At 35.7% G+C, this 18,527-nt stretch overlaps 1 protein-coding gene across 1 annotated transcript in view; it reads right to left on the reverse strand.

Annotated features, from left to right (window-relative positions):
- Window positions 1-18,527, reverse strand: part of BCHE (butyrylcholinesterase) — a 101,144-nt gene that overhangs the window by 64,704 nt on the left and 17,913 nt on the right. The window contains exon 2 of the mRNA XM_003416257.4: window positions 16,259-17,783. Within this exon, the coding sequence (XP_003416305.2) occupies window positions 16,259-17,783 (1,525 nt within the window). The remainder of the gene's footprint in view (window positions 1-16,258; window positions 17,784-18,527) is intronic.

Here is an 18,527-nt window from a genome sequence, read left to right on the forward strand (position 1 = left end):
ATAGCAAAGTCTCTGTAAATATTGTGAATTTTTATTTCAAGGAGTTTGATAAAAGGTGCAATTTCCATGGTTCCAGAAACTTTGTCAAACCAGAAAAAGCATGACTGGTATTAGTGCATTTATTCAAAACCTGAAATTCTATCATACCAGACATCATTGATTTATTATTTTGCTTTATAATGGTTTATTAAACAAAATATATTTTTGAGTACAATTTTTAATTCTAGTCATAAAACAAATGTTATTTCTAATCAGTCCTTAGAGTGTCCAAGTTAAAATTTAAAACACTAAATATAATTCAATTTAAGACAAAAACTCCCTTGCTTTTACAAAATAAAGGTCGATCAATAAGTTATATTAACATTTCACTTATAATAAATCTATAGGCCATCTCATCAGGTTAATAGTACCTATTTTATTAATATAAATGAATCCTGGCAAAATTATAACATTCAGGAATGAAAAGGGGTGGACTTGTGCCTTTTAGTTCTTTGATCGTGAGTATTATTGACAGGAAAGAAAAAATTATAAGCAGAATAGCTCTCTGGAACGCATCAATCTGACTAAACACACTTTAATTATATCTGAACATAGCACAGTCAGAAAAAAACATAGTATTTTATTGTATTTATTTTTACAGTGAATCACTCAAAGTTACATTTGGTTACTCAGTTTTGTTGTTGTTGTTAGGTGCTGTTGAGTTGGTTCCAACTCATAGCGACCCTATGCACAACAGAACGAAACACTGCCCCATCCTGCGCCATCCTTACAATTGTTATGCTTGAGCTCATTGTTGTAGCCACTGCATCAATCCACCTTGTTGAGGCTCTTCCTCTTTTCCTCTGACCCTGTACTCTGCCAAGCATGATGTCCTTCTCCAGGGACTGATCCCTCCTGACAACGTGTCCAAAGTATGTAAGATGCAGTTTCATCATCCTTGCTCTAAGGAGCATTCTAGCTGTACTTCTTCTAAGACAGATTTGTTCATTCTATTGGTAGTCCATGGTATATTCAATATTCTTCGTCAACACCACAATTCAAAGGCGTCAATTCTTTCGGTCTTCCTTATTCATTGTTCAGCTTTCACATGCATATGAGGCGATTGAAAATACCATGGTTTGGGTCAGGTGCACGTTAGTCTTCAGGGTGACATATTTGGTCTTCAACACTTTGAAGAGGTCCTTTGCAGCAAATTTACCCAATGCAACGCGTCTTTTGATTTTTTGACTGCTGCTTCCATGGCTGTTGATTGTGGATCCAAGGAAAATGAAATCCTTGACAACTTCAATCTTTTCTCCATTTATCATGATGTTGCTCATTGGTCCAGTTGTGAGGATTTTTGTTTTCTTTATGTTGAGGTTTAATCCATACTGAAGGCTGTGGTCTTTGATCTTCATTAGTAAGTGCTTCAAGTCCTCTTTACTTTCAGCAAGAGAGGTTGTGTTATCTGCATAACGCGGGGTGTTAATGAATCTTCCTCCAATCCTGATACCCCGTTCTTCCTCATATAGTCCAGCTTCTTGGATTATTTGCTCAGCATACAGATTGAATAGGTATGGTGAAAGAATACAACCCTGATGCACACCTTTCCTGACTTTCAGCCAATCAGTATCCCCTTGTTCTGTCCAAACAAATGCCTCTTGATCTATGTAAAGGTTCCTCATGAGCACAATTAACTGTTCTGGAATTCCCATTCTTCGCAGTGTTATCCATAGTTTGTTATGAGCCACACAGTTGAATGCCTTTGCACAGTCAATAAAACACAGGTAAACCTCCTTCTGGTATTCTCTGCTTTCAGCCAGAACCCAGCTGACATCAGCAATGATATCCCTGGTTCCACGTCCTCTTCTGAAACTGGCCTGAATTTCTGGCAGTTCCCTGTCGATATACTGCTGCAGGCATTTTTGAATGATCTTCAGCAAAATTTTGCTTGCGTGTGATATTAATCACCTTTCTTGGGAATAGGCATAAATATGGATCTCTTTCAGTCAGTTGGCCAGGAAGCTGTCTTCCATATTTCTTGGCATAGATGAGCGAGCACCTCCAGTGCTGCATCTGTTTGTTGAAACATCTCAACTGATATTCCACCAATTCCTGGAGCTTTGTTTTTTGCCAATGCCTTCAGAGCAGCTTAGGCTTCTTCCTTCAGTACCATCAGCTCCTGATCATATGACACCTCTCGAAATTCTTGAATATCAACTAATTCTTTTTGGTATAATGACTCTGTGTATTCCTTCCATCTACTTTTGATGCTTCCTGCATCGTTTAATATTTTCCCCATGGAATCCTTCCCTATTGCAACTCGAGGCTTGAATTTTTTCTTCAGTTCTTTCAGCTTGAGAAATGCCAAACCTGTTCTTCCCTTTTGGTTTTCCATCTCCAGCTCTTTGCACACGCTATTATAATACTTAACTTTGCCTTCTTGATCCACCCTTCGAAATCTCCTGTTCAGTTCTTTTACTTCGTTAATTCTTCCTTTTGCTTTAGCTGCTAGACATTCAAGAGCACGTTTCAGAGTCTCCTCTGGCATTCATCTTGGTCTTTTCTTTCTTTCTCGTCTTTTCAATTACCTCTTGCTTTCTTCATGTATGGTGTCCTTGATGTCATTCCACAACTCCTCTGGTCTGCAGTCACTAGTGGTCAATGCCTCAAATCTATTCTTCAGATGGTCTCTGAATTCAGGTGGGATATACTCAAGGTCATATTTTGGCTCTCATGGACTTGCTCTGATTTTCTTCAGTTTCAGCTTGAACTTCCATATGAGCAATTGATGGTCTGTTCCACTCTTGTCCCCTGGCCTTGTCCTGACTGATGATATTGAGCTTTTCCATCGTCTCTTTCCACAGATGTAGTCAATTTGATTTCTGTGTGTTCCATCCAGTGAGGTTTATGTGTATAGTCACTGTTTATGTTGGTGAAAGAGGGTATTTGCAATGAAGAAGTCGTTGGTATTGCAAAATTCTATCATTCAATCTCCAGCATTGTTTCTACCACCAAGACCATATTTTCTAACTACTGATCCTTCTTCTTTGTTTTTAACTTTTGCATTCCAATCACCAGTAATTATCAATGCATCCTGATTGCATGTTTGACCAATTTCAGACTGCAGCAGCTGATAAAAATCTTCTTTTTCTTCATCTTTGGCCCTAGTGGTTAGTCTGTAAATTTGAATAATAGTCATATTAACTGGTCTTCCTTGTAGGCGTATGGATATTATCCTATCACTGACAGCGTTGTAACTTCAGGATAGATCTTGAAACATTCTTTTTGACGATGAATGCAATGCCATTCTTCTTTGAGTTCTCATTCCCAGCATAGTAGACTATAAGATTGTCCTATTCAAAATGGCCAATACCAGTCCATTTCAGCTCACTAATGCCTAGGATATCGATGTTTATGTATTCCATTTCATTTTTGACGATTTCCAATTTTCCTAGGTTCATACTTCGTACATTCCAGGTTCCGATTATTAATGGATGTTTGCAGCTTTTTCTTCTTATTTTGAGCCGTGCCATATCAACAAATGAAGGTCTCGAAGGCTTTACTCCATCCATGTCATTAAGGTCGGCTCTACTTTGAGGAGGCAGCTCTTCCCCAGTCATCTTTTGAGTGCCTTCCAACCTGGGGGGCTCATCTTCCAGCACTATATCAGACAATGTTCTGCTGATATTCATAAGGTTTTCACTGGCTAATGCTTTTCAGAAGTATACTGCCTGGTCCTTCTTCCTAGTCTGTCTTAGTCTGGAAGCTCAGCTGAAACCTGTCCTCCGTGGGTGATCCTGCTGTTATCTGAATACCAGTGGCATAACTTCCAGCATCACGGCAACATGCAAGCCCCCACAGTAGGGCAAACTGACAGACACATGGTGGTGGGTTTTGTTATTTTGTGATATTTAAAGTTATTATTTTGTATCTAACAGGTTTTTTGAAGCAACACATTTATATGTGTATGCCTGAAATTATCATTTAAAAAATAATTTAAAACTGATTGATTAGTTCATTTTCAGACTGGAGTTAAAATATAAGCGTGGAACTCAATACTATAATTTTTACAAATACAGAAAACTTTTGGAAAAATAGAGAACAAATCAACTAAGCCATCTCCAGGTAAATGCTTCCTATGAATATGAATTTTCATATTTTAATGAGACTTTATTTTTACTAAGAAAGCATTTGTTTTCCTTTACTGCACTGTAATAGAGTATTCTGAAATATCTGATCAAGCGAATCTTAGAAGCTATCTTCATAGATGTCGCCCTTTGGAAGATCTGATTTCTCTATTTTATTCAACTGTCATTGATGGTAAAATATTGCTGCACTCTGAAATGGTTTTACAAGTGATCTTATGTACACTCTAAATTGTCCCATATGGTAGTTCTTCCTTTTCAAATATGTTATGCTAATACATATCAGTTTTTTTAAACCTTCATTTATACTTAATTTATGTTTAAACTTGAGGTAAATTATAGGATCGCTGCAGGTAGGCATTTTTTGTTTTATTCATTGTTGTGTAACTCCTCACTTCCTAAGGTAGAAAAATACCTGAAGTGATAGAACACTGTTGCTGTCATGATAGCAATAAAATAAATCCATGGGGATTTGAGTCCTGACCCTTCTGCAAAGTCATCAAAATGTTCCAGTTGGGTTAATTATGACATTGTACCATAAATAATTATGAAATCAGAGGGTAAGAAGTTTTTTCTCCACTTTACAAACCACATGAACTATTATCTGTCAGAGAATCTAATCATAAGCCTGATCATAATTGGACTGGATGGCCAGATGACAGTCTTTTACAAGCTTAAACTTGTCTCTGTATGTCATGATGTCTAATTTTAGTCTGTTCTCTGCCCTTAACTCTGTAACATTAACCACGCAGGTATGAGCATGCTAACATGTTGAAATTACAAGTTTGCATCCAAATGCATTTCCTAATCATATTTAATGATTGCTTTCAATAATTCACGGTGAAGGCAGCCTGATGAATGGGTAATACAATGAAATGAAAGTTAATAGTCTTAAGTCATAGTTAATCTTTGCTCTATTACTGTTTAGCTACTGTCACTTTTTTTCTCTGGACCACAATTTCTCATCTGGAAAATGTTATATAACCTCATCCTTTCAGTATTTTTTCACTCTAATTTTAGAACCTATATACTTCATTCCTTGTCATTGGAATGGTACTGTTCATGTTAAAATCATCATTAACTGATTTCTCTTTGGTGTATTAAAGACATTTCTTATGCAGTGTGTTATAGTGAAGTTCTGGAAAATTTATTTTATAAATTGATAAATATAATACAGAATAAATTCAAGTATAATTTGATAACGAATTTCTTAATCAAGAGATTTGCATAAATGTAATGAGTAGAGTACAACTCCTTGCTGTAGAGTTGATTCTCACTCATAGCAACCCTATAGGACAGAGTAGAACTGTTCCCTAGGGTTTCCAAGGAATGGTCCGTTGATATGAACTGCCAATCTTTTGTTTAGCAGCTATAGCTCTTAACCACTGCTGCAGATACATGCAAAAGTTCTATACAGAGATATAGAATGAAGTAGCACTAGTTCTCCACTCACAATCTCTCTGACTTTTTGCCTAGTTTTTCTACTGCTGTTTAAAAACAAAATATTTCAGAAGAAAAGAAAGAGCACACAAAGAAAATATACCCATTTGGAAAATAACTAGAGATGAAATATTGTTATTTGAATTATTTTTTATGACATATAAGAAAACCAGATAGTCATATTCACTAAATACAAAGCATTATTAAATCAGTTTTCACACTGATAATGTTGGAATGCGTTATTATTGAGTGCATTCCTTATAATATGAAAAATAAAGTTATGGCTATATGAAGTAACCACCCTGATTTGGAATATAAAAATACATGTAATTACCTGTATTTTTATATTCCAAATCAGAAACAAAGTCCATTGCTTTTGAAATCTGTCAGATCTGTAATTTTTAATTATTACAATTGCAAATTAGTACACAAAAACATGCATATTTTAAAAGTGTCCTAATTATTTCAAAAAATCTTGTGCACTAAGAAAATATGACTTAACATTTAATTTAAACTCACTCCTCAGTATAAAAGTCAAGAGCTTTTCTTATTTACTTTTTACAGATCATTGAACCATGGAAGTGAAAAGTTTAGTAATATATTTTTTTGTGCCAAATTAATAAATTATTCTAATGTGTTAAAGCTTCTTAAAGTGTAAGGAGATAATAAATAAATAAATAAAATACATGAGAATAGCAGCACACATGCTGTGAGGTTATTTACACTTAAAAAACTTTGTTTACTAACTTTTTGGTTTTATGGTATCAAAACAGGGTCAGAATAAAAGTGACTTGTGTCATATCCATTAAAAAGCAATAGGAAACATTCCCCACTTTGGAGAGACCATGAATAAAAAATTGGCAGCAAACAGATAGAAGGAAGTTAATTGCCTCAGTTTTGAAGCTTACTTTGTTTGAAAATTTAATTGATTAATTAATCGGTTTTGAGTAAGAACATTGAACAACTGTATGTTTTTGGGGGGAACCAAGTTTAATCTTGGGTGAGGTCAAATTGAAGTAGCTTTATGCCTGGTATGGGAAATATTGATTTTTTTAATAGAGAGGAAGAATATAATGACCTGTCAATGATAAGCACATGAGAATGAACTGATTAAAAGAATAAAAAGCATAGCTAATATTAATAGTAGTTTATAGCACCAGATGCTTGGCTGGCAATTTTCACAGATAGTACTTTTTAATCTTCACAGCAGTCTTATGAAGTAGGTATCTTCGTATTCCCCATTTTACAGATCAGGAAAAAAAAAAAAAAAAAAGATGTAGTGGAAGTTTAAGCAACTTGCTTAAGATTATGTATATGAAGGATCTGTGGAAAGAGTAACACTGGACACATTCTGGGCTGTACATACCATGTGGAAGACTATGTAACTGCAATGTGAATGATTCCTCTTGATGTTGTACACTGAAAACTCTGAAGACAGGATCCAAGGAGGATAAAGTAAAACAAAGATGCTCTGCAACAGCAGGGAGCTACTTGAGAAGTCCTACATTAATGATCCTCCTCTATTTTACGGAAACCCTGGTGGTGTAGTGGTTAAGTGCTACAGCTGCTAACCAAGAGATCAGAAGTTCAAATCCACCAGGTGCTCCTTGGAAGCTCTATGGGGTAGTTTTACTCTGTTCTATAGGGTCGCTATGAGTCAGAATCGACTCAACGGCAGTGGGTTTGGTTTTTTGATTGCTTCTATTTTATGTTATGTTAATAATTGTATTTGGCCCATTTTCCATCCTTTGCTGTTCTGGTCACTCTGATAAACCAACTAAATTGTTTACACCTATTTCCTATATCACTGGTATATTGCTGGCCATATATCATAAATGCTGCTTAATTTAATTTGTTAGCCCTCAGATTCTTGCTTCAATAAGTAACTGGTGCATGTATACGTTGTACTGATAATTCAACTTATATTATTATAGGATATTAGATACAGTTCACTTAGAGGTCTGTGTGTAATCTGGGTAAAGTTTCAACTTCATGTTTATAAATGAATTGGGAGCATAACAGGAACAAAAAATATATAGAGAGATAGTAATTCCAATCAGCAAAGTCCTAAATTATATTGTGGCATCTATTTTGTTAGGAATCATAAACACTGCAACTGAAGATTTCATATTTTAACATCCTTTAGTGTTCTCATAGATTTTTTTTTTTAATAATAAGCCAGCTTTAAAAGTTTTTCATACATGTTGGAGATTGATAAACTTTAAAAGTAACTAAAAATAAATGAGTTCTTTACAATGGAATGAGAAATCTAAGAGTTTAAATTTCCTTAAAATACGAATGAGGATGTAAGCCTTCAACTTTCTATCCATGATGGAGTGACTGACACTAGATTACCCCTCCCACCATAAACAATTATAGAACTGGACAAAACAAACAAGAGAATGAATTCCATGCACTAGCTAACAGCACAAGCCAATAATCTTTGAGAGAACAGAAACTCCTAAGTAAGTCCCATGCTTACTGTGGCTCTTTACTTGGAGATAATTTCTTGTTTAAAGTACAAAAAGTTTAAGCCTAAGAAGAGAACGATAGCACCACTGAGCTTCTGAGACAGAAATCAGAACTCCGGACTACTAAAGAAACTGAAATCTGCAGGGCACAATCCCAGAGAAGACGGAGCTAGGCAAATAGTGTGAACTAGAATTCACTGCAGGGGTTCCCCGTAGAATTTTGGCTGAGGTCTAGGGTGCATAAATACAAAATGGAATATGAGAAGCTGACCACAGAGAAAATGCTGCAGGGCTAGGAGGGCCTCTTAGCAGAAAAATATAAACTATTTAATAAAAAAAAAAAAAAAAAGGAAATTTTAGATCTGAAATCTAAGCTAAGTGAAATAAAAAAAGAAAAAAATCCCTGGATAAGCTTAATCACAGATTGGAGAAAGTACAAAAAAGAGTCAGTGAGCATTAAGACAAATCAATAATCTGAAAAACAGGAACACAATTGAAGAAAAACGAACAGAATCTCAGTGATCTGTGAAATAATATTAAACAGTCTAGCATGGTTGTACAATGAATGGTCAGGTGCTAACCAAAATGTCAGTGTTTCATACTCACCATCTGCTGCATGGGAGAAAAGACCTGGTGATACCTTTAAGGATTACAGTCTAGGAAACCCTATGGGGCAGTTCTATTCTGTCCAATAAGGTCGCTAGGAGTTGGAATTGACTTGAGGGCACACAACGAAAACAAGAGCATGCAAGTAGGAAATAATCGTGAGAGTGGGGCAGAAAAAAAAAAAAAAATGGAGAAATACTCGCCAGAAATTTCCAATATTTTACATAAAATATCAATTTACAGAGGCAACAACCTCAGTGAAACCTAGATAAGAATAAGAAAAATACAAATAAATCACACCTTTACAATGATAGTGTGTTGAAAACCAAAAATAGATAATCTTGAAATTAACCAGAAGGGGAAATATATATATATATAAATAGTAGAGACAAAAAGATAATAGAGAACATCTTTAAACTGATTAAGGGAGGGAGCTATCTCAGAATTCTTTATTCTTAATATAATATCCTTTAAAATTGAAGCCATTTTAAATAAAAGAAAGCTGAGAAAATTTCTAACTAGCCGATCTGCACAATGAGAATTCCTAAAGAATATTCTTTAGCATGAAGGGAAATAATGCAGAAAGAAATTACTATCTCAGGAATTAATAAAATTAAAAAAAAAAAAAAAAAATGGAAATGGTAAACATGGATAAAAATAAAGTACTGTTTTTTTTCTCTCCCTAAATTACAAAATACAACAAACTATTTAAAGCCAATAATATTTTAAGGTCGAATTTATATTATTTGTCAATGTAAACATATGATATTTTAAGGTCGAATTTATATTATTTGTCAATGTAAACATATAAAAAATCATGGTGGTGAATGCATGGGATTTATATTGTCTTAAGTTCCTTACATTTCTGAAATGGTATGAGTGAAGTAAAAAATGGGAAGCTTGAACTCTGAAGAAGAAAATAGAAAGTTTCAAGTGTGAAATATGAAGTTCAATATCAACTCATTTTTTAATATTAACTCAGGAGTATACTCTTATAATTTAAGGAAGCATATAGTTAGCCCTAGAGCAAGCATTGAAAAAAAAATTAATGGAAAACCTAAAAAGTCTACATAAAAAATGGAATACTAAAAAAAAAAAAGTCAGTGGATGCAAAAAAAAAAAGCTATAAAGAAGAAATAGAAAAGATAAATTAAAAAAAAAGTCAATGTTGGACACTTAAACACAACCAAATCAACAACTACGTTATATGTCAAATGGACTGATCACTCCGATTATAAGGCAGGAGTTTTTAAAATATCATTAAGTTGAAAATAAAAGGATGGGCTTGAATTCCTAGATAGTATATTTTTTTTTATAATAGCAGAACCAACAGCAAAATAATAAAAACAACAATGGTAACAAACATAAAGATTGAAAAGGAAGAAGCAAATCTGTTGCCACAATTAACTTTTTGTTTTGTTTTCAGTGTAATGAACCTGAGTAAATCTCCAGATGTGACTAAAATCAATAAGTGAATTTAGCAAGGTTACCTGGTACAAGGTCAATGTAAAACTCAACTGCACTTCTCACACTAGTAAAAACAGTCAGAAAATGAAATTTTAAAATACATAAAACTCTTAGGATTAAACTTAAGTAAACATATGCAAGACTTCTGCACATAAAATTCTAGACAGTTTAAGAAACTAAAAAACAGCAAAATAAAAGGAACAACATATCATGATCATGAATTTGAAAACCAGAAATATTAAGATGACCATTCTTCCCAAATTTATCAATAATTTTAATACACTACAGGATTTTTAAAGAATCTGAGAAGCCAATTCGAAATTTGTTTGGAAATGTAAACCTAAAATAGACATCATAGCTTTGAAAAGGGAAACAAAATGAATTCCTTTAAGCTGAGGCCAAAACATACTCTAAAGTACACTACTGAAGACACTCTGAGATTGGCTTAAGAATAGATATTAGATCAATCAGTGGAACAGAACAGAGTCCTCAAATAGATCTACATACATATGATCAATTGATTTTCGATAAAGTTGTCAGGGTAATTCAATGAGGAAATGATAGTGTTTCAACAAATAATTTTGGAATATATGGATACTTAGATGGAAAAAAAAAATGGACCTTGACCCCTACTTTACAACGTACATGAGCAATAATTCAAATGGATTATGCACCAAAACACAAAAACTAAAACTCTAAAGCTTCTGGAAGAAAATACAGAAAAAAAAAAAATCTTCACAAATTTTGGGATAGACAGATTTCTTACATAGAACACAGAAAGCAACAATCATAAAAAATTAATGGATTAGATTTCATCAAAATTTTTAAAATCTGCTCTTCAATATATTAGAACATTAAAAAATCAATGTGAAAATACAAAAGCTAGGCTTCATATCGGGAGACAAATTTCACAATATATGGAACTTACATCCTGAATATATAAAGAACCTTTAAATTTTAATGGGAAGTAAAAACCCTATTTAAAAAAATATAAAAGACTTAAACAGGCACTTCACATTAGAAGATAAATGATCAATAAGCATATGAATAGATGTCCAACATCATTAGTCATCAGAGAAAGGCAGAGTAAAACCACATTATGATACACTACACACTAAGTAAAATTGCTAAAATTTAAAAAGTCTGACAATTCCAAGTGTCACTGAGGCTGTGAATCAACTGAGGCTTTCAAATGTTGCTACTGGGAGTGTAAAATTCTCAGCTAATACAGAACATAGTTTGACAGTTTCTTACAAAATTAAGCATACACTTACCATAAGTCCCAGTACTTCCTTTCCTAGTTATTTACCCAAAAGAAGTAAAAACATGTATCAACAAAAGATTGGTACAAGGCTATTAAGAAAAACTTTATTCAAAGTATCCCCAAGCAGAAAGCAACCTAAAGGCCTATCAATAAGTGAATATATAAACAAACTCTGGCAAATCCGGCCAATGGAGGTGTTCGGACTCATAGTGACCCTATGCACAACAGAATGAAGCCCTACCCCGTCCTGTGCCGTTCTCACAATTGTTGCTATGTTTGATCCCATTGCTACAGCCACTGTGTCAGTCCATCTCATTGAGGGTCTTCCTCTTTTGCTGACCCTCCACCTTACCAATGATGTCCTTCTCCAGGGAATAGTCCCTCCTGATAACATGTCCTAAGTACATGAGATGAAGTCTCACCATCCTAGCTTCCAGGAAGCACCCTCGCAGTATTTCTTCCAAGACAGACTTGTTCATTCTTCTGGCAGTCCATTGTATATTCAATATTCTTCATCAACGCCATAATTCAAGGTCATCAATTCTTCTTTAGTCTTCCTTATTCATGGCACAGCTTTTGCATGCATATGAGGTGATTGAAAATATCATGGCTTGAGTCGGGCCCACCTTAGTCCTCAAAGTGACATCTTTGCTTTTGAACACTTTAAAGATGTCTTTTGCAGCAGATTTGCCTAATGCAATATGTCTTTTGATTTCTTGACTGCTGCTTCCATGGCTGTTGATTGTGGATCCAAGTAAAATGAAATCCTTTACAACTTCGATGGAAATAGTACTTAGCAATTAATAGCAATTAAAATACTGATATGTTCCCTGGGTAGTGCAAATGGTTTGCGCTCAACTACTAATCTAAAGGTTGGCAGTTTGAACTTACCCAATAGCACCACAGAAGAAAGGCTTAAGGATCTGCTTCTGTAAAAATCACAGACAAGAAAACCTTATGGAAGTTCTACTCTGTAGCAAATGGAGACTCCCTGAGTCAGAATTGACTCTATCGCAACAGGTTCATTGCTTTCGTTATAAACTGATACATGCAATGACACAGATGAAACACAAATATGTTATGCTAAGCAAATCAGGAATTATTTTGTTGGCGAAGAACATAACAAACCTGTCTTAGAAGAAGTACAGCCAGAATGCTCCTTAGAAGAGCAAACAAACCTGTCTTGGAAGAAGTACTGCCAGAATGCTTCTTAGAAAGCAAGGATGTCAAAATTTCGTCTCACGTACTTTGGACATATTATCAGGATGGACCAGTTCCAGGGGGAGGACATCATGCTTGGTAAAATAGACATTCAGCAAAAAAAAAAGGAAGACCTTCAACGAGATGCATTGACACAGTGGTTGCAACAATGGGCTCAAGTGTAGCAGCGATTGTGAGAATGGGTACAGGACAGGGCAGTGTTTCATTCTGTTGCATATGGGGCTGCTATGAATCAGAACCAATTCAAGGGCACCTAACAACAGCAACAACAAGCAAAAGAAGTCAGATACAAGAGTATATTCTATATCATTCCAGTAATATGAAGGTCTAGAAAAAACAAAACTAATCTATAATGATAGAAATATAATCCTTGGCTGACTGGGAATGGGGAGTAAAGGGGTACTGAATGCAGAGGCCGGAGAAAATTTTCTGAGGCAATGGAATTCTTATATCTTGAATAGGGTGGTAGTATGTTTGGGTTGTACATGCTCATCAAAACTTGCTGATCTGTATGCTTAAAGTGTTTGCATTTTACTATATATAAATTGTATTCCAACAAAATTCATAAATAATACACATGGGCTTACTGTTTAAGATCAAAAATTATTAAAACATTTTATGAATCACGCACTTGAACACTCATTTTCCCGGATGTTAATTACAGCTCCGTGTTCTACTTTTTTACTTTCTTAATTTATTGCTTTTGGGTTGGTGGAAGTAGAAAACCTACCAGGGTTTCTCAACTTTGGCATTATTGACATTTTGGACTGATTAATCATTTGTTGTGGGGGACTGTCTTGTGCATCTTGGGATGCTTAGCAGTATTTCTGGCATCTGCTGTATATTGCTGACTATCGCCTGGAGAGGGGGCCAAAATCACTCCTTTGAGAACAACAGGGTTAGCACATCGTGTATGTAGTTAGATGGAGTTCTGGTATTCATAGGTATACTGTGAAAAAGGATAATGCACACCAGCAGATTATCACTACATTTGCCATCAAGTCAATTCTCAACACATATTATCTCTGTTAAATCGTGCAAATCTGGGCTGTAAAAAGCAGAAAAAATCACTTACTGTTTAGTTACCTAGTGCTGCTGTAACAGAAATACCACAAATGATGGCTTTCTTTTCTCACAGTTTAGGAGGCTAGAAGTCCAAATTCAGAGCACCAGATCTAGGGGAAGGCTTTCTCTCTCTTCAGCTCTGGAGGAAGGTCCTTGTTTCTTCAGCTTCTGCTTCCTGGTTCCCTGGAGAGCTCCAAGTGCCTTGGCATCTATCGTACTCCATCTCTCCTCTGCTCACTTGTTTAATCTCTTTTATATCTCAAAAGAGATTGACTCAAGATACACCCTACACTAATCTTGACTCATTAACATGAGAAAGACAACCCATTCCCAAATGGGATTATAACCATAGGCATAAAGGTTAGGATTTACAACACATATATTTTTTAGGGACACAATTCAACCCATAACATTCCACCCTTTGGCCCCCCCAAATTCATCTCCTTTCCACATGCAAAACACATTCACCTCATCACGTAAGTCTTAAAACAACTCCAAGTCCAAAATCTCATCTTCTGAATTACCTAAAGAAATATGAGTGAAAGTTTAGAAGTATTCCATCCTGGAGCAAAATTCCTCTTTATCTGTGACCCTGTAAAATCTACAATGTAAGTTATCTTTTCCAAAGTACAAGGGTAGAACAGGTACAAGGTAGGCATTTCCATTACAAATGGGAGAAACTGGAGGGAAAGAAGGGATAACAGGCACTAAGCAAGTCTAAAACCCAGCAGAACAAATTACATTAGCACTCAAGACTTGAAAATAATCCTGCCTATACTGAGACCATCTGGGCAATGGCCTTGCCCTACAGACTTTGAGTGCTGGCCATGCTCTCTGGATTCTGGGTGGAGGCCACTCAGCCCTGGGCTTCAGCTCCACCTTCCAGGCCCTCTGGGACAGCAACTCTGGTCCCTCAGCTTTAGGTGTCCCCATTCTCCTAGTCCATCTGAGTGGTGACCTCACCTCCTCAGCCCCAGCAGGCCCCATTCTTCTTCCCTTTGGGCATGGCGCCCCTGCACCCTGTTTTGGGTGGTGGCCCCAGCCCCCTCACACATCTTAACAGCAGCTCCACACTTCCAAACTGAGTTGGTGAATATCTGAATCTTTGAGACGTAGGAGGCTGTGGTTCCAACCTTTGAAATCCAGAAGATAGTGGCCCCACCCTCAGAAACCAAGAAGGCCTCACTTCTCATTCATCTTCCAACAGTTCTGCTGATCTCTGAGTTGCTCCAGGAATGGTCTATTTCTTTTCTTGCAGGGATAGTTTCTTGTAGAGAAACTTTAATGCCAAGTGGAAGAATTTTAACTTTATATACAGTAGACACGTATTAAAAGATTTTGAGAAGAATCATGGAAGTTGTATTGTAGACAGACACATGTAATAACATGGAATACAATGAAGTAGGAATGGAGGGCAGAAAGAAAATCCCAAAACAATAACATTACTGTCAACATATTTTTCAATTATTGAAGAGTGTATGACAGATTGGATTAATTCATCAATCAAATTGTGAGCTTCTGTAAGCACTCCTTTTAAAAAATAGATGCTCAAATTTCTTTTCTTTTTTTTTCATTATTCACAACCCCAGAAATTACTCCAATATATAAAATTCATTTTTGGTTGACAAGTATAGTGGGAATTAAAAAGAAACGAACAAACAAAAACTTTCTACATACACACATTTAGAAAATATATCCATATATATGGAAACCCTGGTGACGTAGTGGTTAAGTGCTATGGCTGCTAACCTAAAGTTTGGCAGTTCAAATCCACCAGGCACTCCTTGGAAACTCTGTGGGGCAGTTCTACTCTGTCCTATAGGGTCGCTATGAGTCAGAATTGACTCAACGGCAATGGTTTGGTTTTTTTTGTTTATCCATATACATACATGCATACATAAATAATATACATACATACATATATATATAACATATATAACAAATAAGGGAATGTGTGTATTTTTATAATTTCTCCAATTATCTAATGTCATTCATATGACTGCTTAGAGAACTGCTTAGCCGAACAAGAGGGCCCTCATAACTCCTGGGTAGCCCGAGTAACTAGAGAACACTGAACAAACTTTTAGAAAAATAAATCATAAAATGGCAAACTCTGCATTTTGGGCAATCTAAAATCCAACTCCATCCATCACCATTTTGCCCTTTCCTTTTCAGGAGCAGATATGTGTTTCCTGATGTATCAAGGACCACTATACCACTGCATAACAGCAAGAAGAGAAGATATATTCCCACTCTTTCCTAAGCTTGTGAACATTGTAAACTTGGAGGTTAAAAACCACGATCACAGTAGAGTTTCCAAGGTAAACAAACACAGATTTATGTAGGATATTAGGCTAATATGGTTAAATACTTTGCAGATTTTGGAGATGAAATCAGAAAATTTTTTCCCTAAAGGTTATGTGAGGGTTTTTAAGCACTTCTAACACAAGATATTGAAATTCACTATGTATAAAAAGTAAAGCCAGCATAGGTGAAAAGAAAATAAGAAATTATATCTCATCTGTGCTTTTAATGAAGTCTACACTCAAGACCAAACAAAACAAACCCTAAAGAACAATTACAAAACCAGCACTTACCCATATTTTGCAAAATTTGCCCAGCGTTTCATTATGGATCTACTCAAAATTTCTTCAGCTTTTGTGTAGTTGATTCTTCTTTCCAGGGGTAAACCAAAGACAAACTCAATTTCATAACCATGCATCACTCCCATCCATTCTGGCCAAGGAAGTTTGGAGGATCGATGTTCAAAGTAGTAGAAAAAGGCATTATTTCCCATTTCTGAGAATTTTCTGGTGAACTCCAACGCAGGGCATATGATATTGTAATCCCCAACAACATCATCTAAGGCCTCCCGGTAATGTTCAGGTCTCTGGTCATCTAGCCAATCTGTATAATGGAAAAGGATTGATTCTTTTCCAAAGTCACTCACTCCTGGAAAAAATATTTTTAAACCTTCTTGAAATTGTTTTCTAGTTATGATGCTGTTGTTATCTTTGCTGAACCCAGGTGCACCATATACCAAAAAAGCTGTTCCTTCATCTTTATTAACACCCACCATGATCTGGGTTTTTTTGAATTGTCCAAGCTGGAGTAGCGTGTCTGGCATGTCAGTGAGAAAATCACCATCCACTGTTGGGCCAAAATTTACTGACAAGAGAGACTCATAGGGCACAACAAATACTTCATTCAGAAGAATTTCCTGGGGATCTTTATTTTGAAGGCATTTAATTATCTCAGTCTCATTTTCTCTTGAGCAACCAAGAAACTTAGCTAAGGTTAATGTTCTGTTTCTAGCTTCATAGACAGACATTACTGCCCAAGGAGCATTAGAAGATCCACTCTGCAGAATGGCCCTGGTGAAAAATGGGTGGCTTCTAGGAGAAAGTAAATGAAAGCTAACAGAAGCTGCTCCTGCACTTTCACCAAAGAGAGTTATACTTTTAGGATTTCCACCAAAGGCTGCTATATTTTTTTGGACCCACTGAAGTGCCAATTGTTGATCAAATAAGCCCATGTTCCCTGGTGCCTCATGATTTCCTGGTAAAGCTAAGAATCCTAGGGCACCCACCCTATAGTTCATCGACACTACAATAACTCTTTCCACCCGAGCCAAAAACTTGCCATCATAAACTTGTAAAGATGATGTTCCAGTTTGAAAACCACCACCATAGATCCATACCATTACAGTGGCATTTTTGGGTTTAGGCACTGGAGTCCATACATTTAGATATAGGCAGTCTTCACTAAGGTCTGTGTTTGGGTTCCACATTTCTGATCCAATGAAGCCTGGGAAACTCTGATCTGTGTTCTGATAGCAAGTGTTTGCATATTTTGTGGCATTCCAAATATCAGACCACTTTGTCAGAGACTGTGGCTTTTTGAATCGAAGTCTACCAAGAGGTGGTTGTGCATAGGGAATTCCAAGAAATGCTGTTACTGTTCCACCAAGAACTGGCAAGTCCATTCCTCTGACTCTTCCATTCCTGGTTGTAATTATGACGTCTTCTTCAGTGTATGACTTCTTGATAAGCACACAGAGGAAAAGAAACCACAAGAGAAATCTGATGCATATGATTGTGTCCTTGCTCTGCATATTGATTTCTGGAAGAGAGGTAAGTGGGAAGTTTAGCAGCTTCATGCATGTAATGTTATTATTTACTGATGTTAAGTAAATATTGCATTTCTTATTAGTCCTTCAAATTATGAAAACTAATAAATCTTCTACCACAATAAAGGTCTATGTAGGAAAAAGAATAGAAAAGAGTTGCATATATTTTAGTTTTCAAATTAGAAAACAAGTGGAATGGAAAATTAGAAATTATCTTACTTTGGAAAAATTCTTATCAAATTTCTCAAAGGAAGATTTAGTATTTTAGTAATATAAGATTTATGTATTTTAAGGATTGAGTCACAGAGAAACAAACACTTAACAGGAACATGTTATATCAATCTGGAGATGAAGGAGAGTGTTGAGATGCCTCAATGTGACATAAGACATGATAGAATGTCAGAAAGAAAACTTAAAACCAAAATCCAAAATTGAAATCCAGGTAGAGACACCATTTATGGTTGTTAATAATCAGAGTAATAGTCCAATTCAAAACAGGAAGTCTGTCCCAGGGATACATAATATTAATTCTGTGCTATACATAGGCCCACCAAAGGTGACATTAAGAGGTACTCTACTTAAAAGCTTGACTAGAGGAGGAAGTACTAGCAGGTGCTTTCTCCGAAATGTGTATGGTTCTAATCATGGCTGGCCAGCTCTTAGAAGAACTGTAAAGTAAGTGAAGGGCCTTAAAGGATTCGTAGGCTTCTATCATTTTCTTTTTATGTTTCCATGAT

Source organism: Loxodonta africana, chromosome 23 (genome assembly GCF_030014295.1).
Source record: "Loxodonta africana isolate mLoxAfr1 chromosome 23, mLoxAfr1.hap2, whole genome shotgun sequence".
NCBI classification, from domain to species: domain Eukaryota; kingdom Metazoa; phylum Chordata; class Mammalia; order Proboscidea; family Elephantidae; genus Loxodonta; species Loxodonta africana.